This window comes from Sinocyclocheilus rhinocerous, unplaced genomic scaffold (genome assembly GCF_001515625.1).
Source record: "Sinocyclocheilus rhinocerous isolate Xijiao unplaced genomic scaffold, SAMN03320098_v1.1 scaffold1902, whole genome shotgun sequence".
Taxonomy (NCBI): domain Eukaryota; kingdom Metazoa; phylum Chordata; class Actinopteri; order Cypriniformes; family Cyprinidae; genus Sinocyclocheilus; species Sinocyclocheilus rhinocerous.
This window is the reverse complement of record NW_015665924.1, coordinates 294,096-300,790: the sequence shown is the minus strand read 5'-3', so window position 1 is coordinate 300,790 and position 6,695 is coordinate 294,096. Positions and strand designations below refer to the sequence as shown.

The window sequence follows — 6,695 nt, the reverse complement described above, 5'->3', positions numbered from 1 at the left end:
TTTTTTAAGGAATAATCACACAAAACATTTCTTCCATGTTTTAATTTTAATAGTAAATCCCCTTTGTTTGCCAAAAAATCTTGTTTGCTTAATTTTCAATAATTAAAAGATAAATGATAAATTAAAATAATATTTTATGCCTTCATTTGATAACCAGAGAAATGTAAATATACAACACAATTTCTGAGAGGAAAAAAAATTCATAAGGCTACTTTAAGAAAAAAAATTAACAATAAATAATATGGTGAGAAAAAAATAAAACATTTCATAGGGCCCTAAACATGTAATTTTTGTTCAACTTTTAATAAATTGATGTGAAAATGTATAAGTTTAATTATTTTAATTAATTAGACATGCTTTTAAATTAATAACATTTAATTTAACTATTAAAAAGGAGTCAAGAAAAATTTAAATGGAAAAAACGGAATTCATAGGGCCTTAACTATCCCTTAGCCTTGCCGCGCCCCACAGTTTGGCAACCACTGCTTTATTCTTTTAAATTGATACATTAATCGTTTTTATTATATATTTTTTTATTAAAGTGGAACTAAATAATGTAAACTTGACTGACTGCTTCACTTCCACTTTAAAGGGATATTTATGTTGTTTATTATTTATTTTTATTTATACTATTTATAACTTTTGTGCAATTACTTGCCTGTCAGTTGAATTTGTGGCAAAACATTTAGCAGTGTTTACATGTTGTTTATTACTGCATAAAATTTATTAAAATAGATGTTTAATTTCATAAAGTACAAGTTGATTTCAAAATGCACCTAATTTTTGCATTTTGTGTTTTTCAGTTGAGTAAAAGACTATTTTTCCCTATATATTTCATCATTGAGGATTTCTTTAAAAAAGTCTAAAAATCTCATCTCGTCTCGTTCTCGTGAACCCAGTCTCGTGTCTCGTCTCGTCTCGTGGGATAAGTGTCTCGTCACACCCCTATGGTTAAAGCATTTTTGGTCAAATAAAATATGCTTTAATGTCTTTTCTATTGAAACTTGTATGTCATGTATTTAAATATATTTGTAATTGCACTTTTGTAATGATGAAGTTGCAATTTAGTACATTTAAAACATATTAACTTGAAATGTAATATTGAATAACACACTGCAGTGAAAATCTTGTGCTGTATGTTAGTGTACTTCTACAAAAAAAGAGATTATTAAAAACATAATATTTAAAATGTAAAGTAAAACTTTAAAGTGTACTTAGATGTGATGAGAAACACGTTGTTTAAAGTATTTTAGGCATTTTCAGTAATATTATATTATACCACCATTACTGATTTACTGACATAACAGTCATGTAGTGTGTGATTGATTCCCTTATTTTTCTTCAACAGTTTATTTAATAAGTCAGCAAATGTGTGATGGCTAGTATTTTAAAATCTATTCAGATTTCAGGAGTCGTGTAGTGTAGTCTGATTATGTACTGATAAGCATATCCACTGTATGTTCAGTCATATATCATTGCATATTTAATCCCATTAATGAGATTGATATCTAGAATGGAAAGAGATTTAATGACTTCAGTTTCACTGTGTTCCTCACACAAAGCTATCATATGTTCTCAGAAGACTTGGAAATTAAAAGAACCACAGCGGTAGTCCATTTGACTTGTGCATTGCAAGTCAAATGATCTACTGCTGTGGTGCTTTTCATTTTGGAGCCTGTCAGCCCCTGGTTACCAATCACTTTCATTTTATGAAAAAATATAGAGCAGTGTGAATGATCTGCAAAGCATCTGCATGGAAAAAAACAAAACCACACAGGTTTGAAAATGAGGCCGTTTTCTTTAATGGGGAAACTAAGATTTTAATGGAAAGCTTTATGCTAATGTGTATAATCACATTTGCCAGACGCACATCGTTTCGTTTGGCGGAATAGCATGTGTGAGCATATTAGCTGGTCTGTGCATCACCACACAACAAAAAATAATCAGAACTCTGGGTAAAGTGTTTTTCTGTGTAGGTGCCACATCCGTGTGATCGACACCTTTGGCACGGAGCCAGCGTACAATAATGAGGAGTACGCCACACTGAACGGCTACAGGACCAACTGGGGCTACTGGAACCTCAACAGCAAACAATACATGACCATGTTCCGTAAGTCTGTGACTGCTTATTACTGGCTGGAGCTGAATCATGACACGATTGTCTTGTTAGAGCTGCCTTACAGCAGAATTTGGCTTTGCTCATATTTGAAATTTTGGTAACACTTTAGATGAAGGAACGCATATTCACTGTTAACTAAGAATGTTGCCTCAAACTTCTAATTTGCTGCTTATTGATAGTAAACAAGGAAGTTGTTGCGGTAGTTATGTTGAGGTATTGGATAGGGTTAAGGGATCTACAATATGGTCATGCATTAATATATGCTTTATAAGTAAGGGATAATGTACATCTACCCGGTTGTCTGCTTCGCGTCGGGGGTTATTCTGCGATATGTAAATAATTAGACACAAAATATTGATTTGAGTTTAAATATTTGAACGCAACGCCTCCGTGAACACAGCAGTTGCGAGCAAGCGGCAAGTTCAAACTATATGGATATTTAAGGGATTCAGTACAATCATACCACTTATTACACAACATTTCACCACATAAATAATTAAGGCGATAAAAGATATTGATTTAAGACAAAACTGTTTTAAAATCTTACCAGTTTGTTAGTTATCTTATAATCCATTACAGCGTACAAAACAATCGTAGCAAAATGGCAGCAGCTGCGTTTGTATGAATCGAGAGAGAGCGAGTCCGCGATTCCAGGATGACATAATTAAATAATTGTACACATAATATTGAATCGAGTTTGAATGTTTTATTAGCTAACCAAACGCATGAGCTTCCACCAAGAAAAATTGTTCCTAGCAAGAGTATAGTGCCTACTTCAGTTACCCGGATGAGCCTGTGTTATTAGCTTTTACCGGTTGTTATCGAGGGATAACATGCCTCGGAATATCGCGACTGACCAATCAGAATCAAGTATTCCACAGAGCCATGTAATAAGAGCTAAAGAACAGCCAATAAATAAATAAATAAGTAAATAAAAACTAGCTATCCGCTGTATTATCAATTCCCAATGGATTAAACTAAGTCTATACCTTTTTGCACATTTAAAATTGTGTTTTGTTTGGAAATATGTAATATTACGGAAGTTAGACACTGTAAAAATATATATTTTTAACAGTAAAAGTCACAAAATGCTATGTAAAAGTAAAAATACTATGGTAAAAACTGGTTAATTAGTTAACAATCAGTTTCCTTACTATACACGGTGAAAAACTGTAATAAATCTCATGGGACATTTTATGTAATTAAAGTAAAATACATTTCAGGTAATTAAAGTTTACGATTTTTGGAAGTGAAAAAGAACAAGCCGTCTTATAATTTACAGTATAAAACTCTAAATTGACATTATCTGTGGTAGCTCACATTTGATGTTGTTTTCATTGAAATAAATGTTTCCTCTCAGTTTTTTGTTAGCAGTTAAGATGTCATATCTTATGTTGTTAAATCCACTTAATTTATTTTTTGGGATCCATTTTTTATTGATTTTACATATATAGGGTCACATACATAGGCATCGCTAGGCCATTTTTGGGGGGCTATAGCCTCCCTAAAATGACTACTCAGCCCCCCTAAAATGTTGCGATTAGTTCCATAAACTGTACACAAATTCGTGATCGCCTCAGTCCCCTTTAAATTTCATATGAAAACGGCGGCAGACTCTTTCAGCGTGTTCTTTTTCAATCCGCAGACCGCGGCGGCGCAGAGCGAGAAACAGAGGACAAGGTGTGTGATTATCTAGATTGTTATATCTGCATCTGTGCAGTTCTTTGTCATAAATACAGTTTACAAAATATCATGGGGGAGCAATCGGTTCCTCATCTACTGTAGCCTAAGTTTTCGCTGCATTCACCCCTCATCGCACCACAGATTTCCTCCAGTGAAAATAAAGCACATATGAATGCATATACTTTATGCGTTATTTGAATATATATATATATATATATATATACAGTATATAGCCTATATATTATAGCCTAACTTACCCTCATTGGGGGCTGAGCCCCCCTAAAATGAAAATCCTGGAATCGCCCCTGGTCACATACAATTGTTCAAATACAGATACAGTCTGCAACATAACAAACTCAGGATAATCCACTTAATTTATAATGGATTATAAATCTCATATCTTGACATTATTTATTTAAGATCTGTTCAGTATCTTACTATCTTACTGATATTACAATAAATATAGTTAAAATCAAATGTGCCATATTACACATTCATCTGATCAGATATCTGATCTTATGGCTGTTTAAGAAAAAATATAATTTTTATTTGTATTATTATTGTTGTTGTTATTTATAAGTGGTCTTTGTCTGCTTTAAGTAAAGTAACAAGTTAACAATGGCAAGATATGAGACTTATAATACATTATAACTATGGGAAATATAATCCATTCTAAGTTAAGTGGATGCATTGTGTTCATTGTGTATTATAAATCATCATAATCTTAAAAGCTATAACCACAAATAAGTAAATATTATAATGCATTACAACTGTTGTTATGATTACTCATGAGATTATAAACATATTATAAGTTTATATATATATATATATATATCCACAAACAGTTATGAATAACGTTTACTTTCTATAGGACTAGTGTTAGGAATAGGGTTTGATTTAGGGTTAGTTGCATATAATTATACAGTTATTAAAGGGATAGCTCACCCAAAAATGTAAATTATCCCATGATTTACTCACCCTCAAGCCATCCTAGGTGTATGTGACTTTTTTTTTCTTTCAGGCAAATGTAATCAGAGTTATATTAAAAAATGTCTTGGCTCTTCCAAGCTTTATATAATGGCAGTGAGTGGGGGTCGAGATTTTGAAGCCCAAAAAAGTGCATCCATCCATCCTAAAAAAGTGCTCCACATGGCTCCGGGGGGTTAATAAAAGCCTTCTGAAGCGAAGCGATGCATTTGTGTAAGAACAATATACATATTTAAAACTTTATAAACTGTAATCTGTAGTTTCCGTAAGTACAGTACATGTAACGTGTAACAAGGACACCATGAAATAAAGTGTTACCAAAATTATTGCTTCTACCAAGTAGTTTAGTTACCTCTTATTAGTAGCTTGTACTATGGCTAACTTCTTTATCAAAGGGGTGAGTATCTTGTAGCTTCTCTAATGCATTTATCAGGCTGCATTATGAAAGTCTTTAGTAATCACAGCACAGAAAATGAGAACAGTAAGCACGTCTGGGTGAGTGTTTTGTGTTTGGGTAGCAGATGCTATAGACGCAGAGCATCTGTATGCAGGAGAAGAGCAGCAGATGTTGTCAGAGCTGGAGAGTGTTTGTGTCTGTGCAGCATATGCACAAGTCTGCATCTCTACACTCTGAGGCACTGCTCCTCATTTCAATATATTAACAGAACACAAGTTTGGCCCAAATTCAGAATTTAGCAATTTTGTTCCCTTTCACTTCATGAGTGTGAATTTGAATTGAATTGGCCAGATGCCTTACAGGATGACGAATTGAAATTCGCATCAGAATGACAGAAATTCAACACACAACAACGATTCATTTTCACTAAATGTCTCTTTAGTGTAGAATGTTTTTTCCTCCACCAATTAGACCGTTTTTCCTTGAACTAAGTTCAGTGCAGTCAAACAGTTGCCAGACATCAGAACTAATTTTGTTATACAAAACCACAACATTTAATCTATATTGTGCGTCTATGTATATATATATATATATATATTTATACTACGGGGCCGTTGAATGCTTAAATCTGATTGGCTGACGAACGTTCTGAGGTGTTCAATTATTTTCAGGGAAACGCACGGCGAACGTAGTTCCAGGCAGCTCTCTTGCCCGCATTACAGTTCCATATCACTTCGCATAGTTAACTGTAATAACGTAAATTAGCATACAGTACCTATACAGCACACAGGAATTACTGCAATCACACGTGCTCGCACACGCACACTACGGTCACGCAGTTTGCACAAAAAGGTGTTGTCAGCGCTGCCCTGACGATTTTATCAGTTAGCCTATATAGTGTAGCAACTTAAAGGCTACACATGAATTTCTCACTAGCGAGGTAATAACAGCGCTGTTTAGAGACGCTGCTGCAGAACACTGTTGAGGTAGCCTAATTCACACAAGCTCTCTCTCGCTCTCTTTCTAATAACTTCATTAATAACTGCATTAGAATGCTATTATATATATATCCAAATTAAATTATTGCGAGAAATGAAAGACTTCACCCATAGACAATAACATGAGTTTTATTAAATCTAATATAAATACTAAAAACTAAATACTATTAAATTACTACTAAATACTAAATATCAAATGTGCAATTTCAAACATTTTATCATTAATATCCTGAAATGTCTTAATATCTTAAAATGGTTATGGAAATAGTCCACGAATTGTGTGTATGTATAATTCAGAATGAATGAATGAATGAATGAACGAATGAACAGAGCTGGGTAGATGACTTACAAATTGTAGTCCATTACTGATTACACATTACATGATGAAAACTGTAGTTAGTAAAGTAATCTAGGGTACTCTTTTTAGGTAATATATTCTGAGTACTTTTTAGATTACTTTTATATTACTTTTTACCTAATTTACCTAATTTCTAACTTTTTTTTTTTTCAA

General features: G+C 33.2%; 1 protein-coding gene across 1 annotated transcript in view; it reads left to right on the top strand.

Annotated features, from left to right (window-relative positions):
* Positions 1-6,695, top strand: part of LOC107731677 (alpha-1,6-mannosylglycoprotein 6-beta-N-acetylglucosaminyltransferase B-like) — a 129,061-nt gene that overhangs the window by 109,404 nt on the left and 12,962 nt on the right. The window contains exon 10 of the mRNA XM_016542824.1: positions 1,977-2,110. Within this exon, the coding sequence (XP_016398310.1) occupies positions 1,977-2,110 (134 nt within the window). The remainder of the gene's footprint in view (positions 1-1,976; positions 2,111-6,695) is intronic.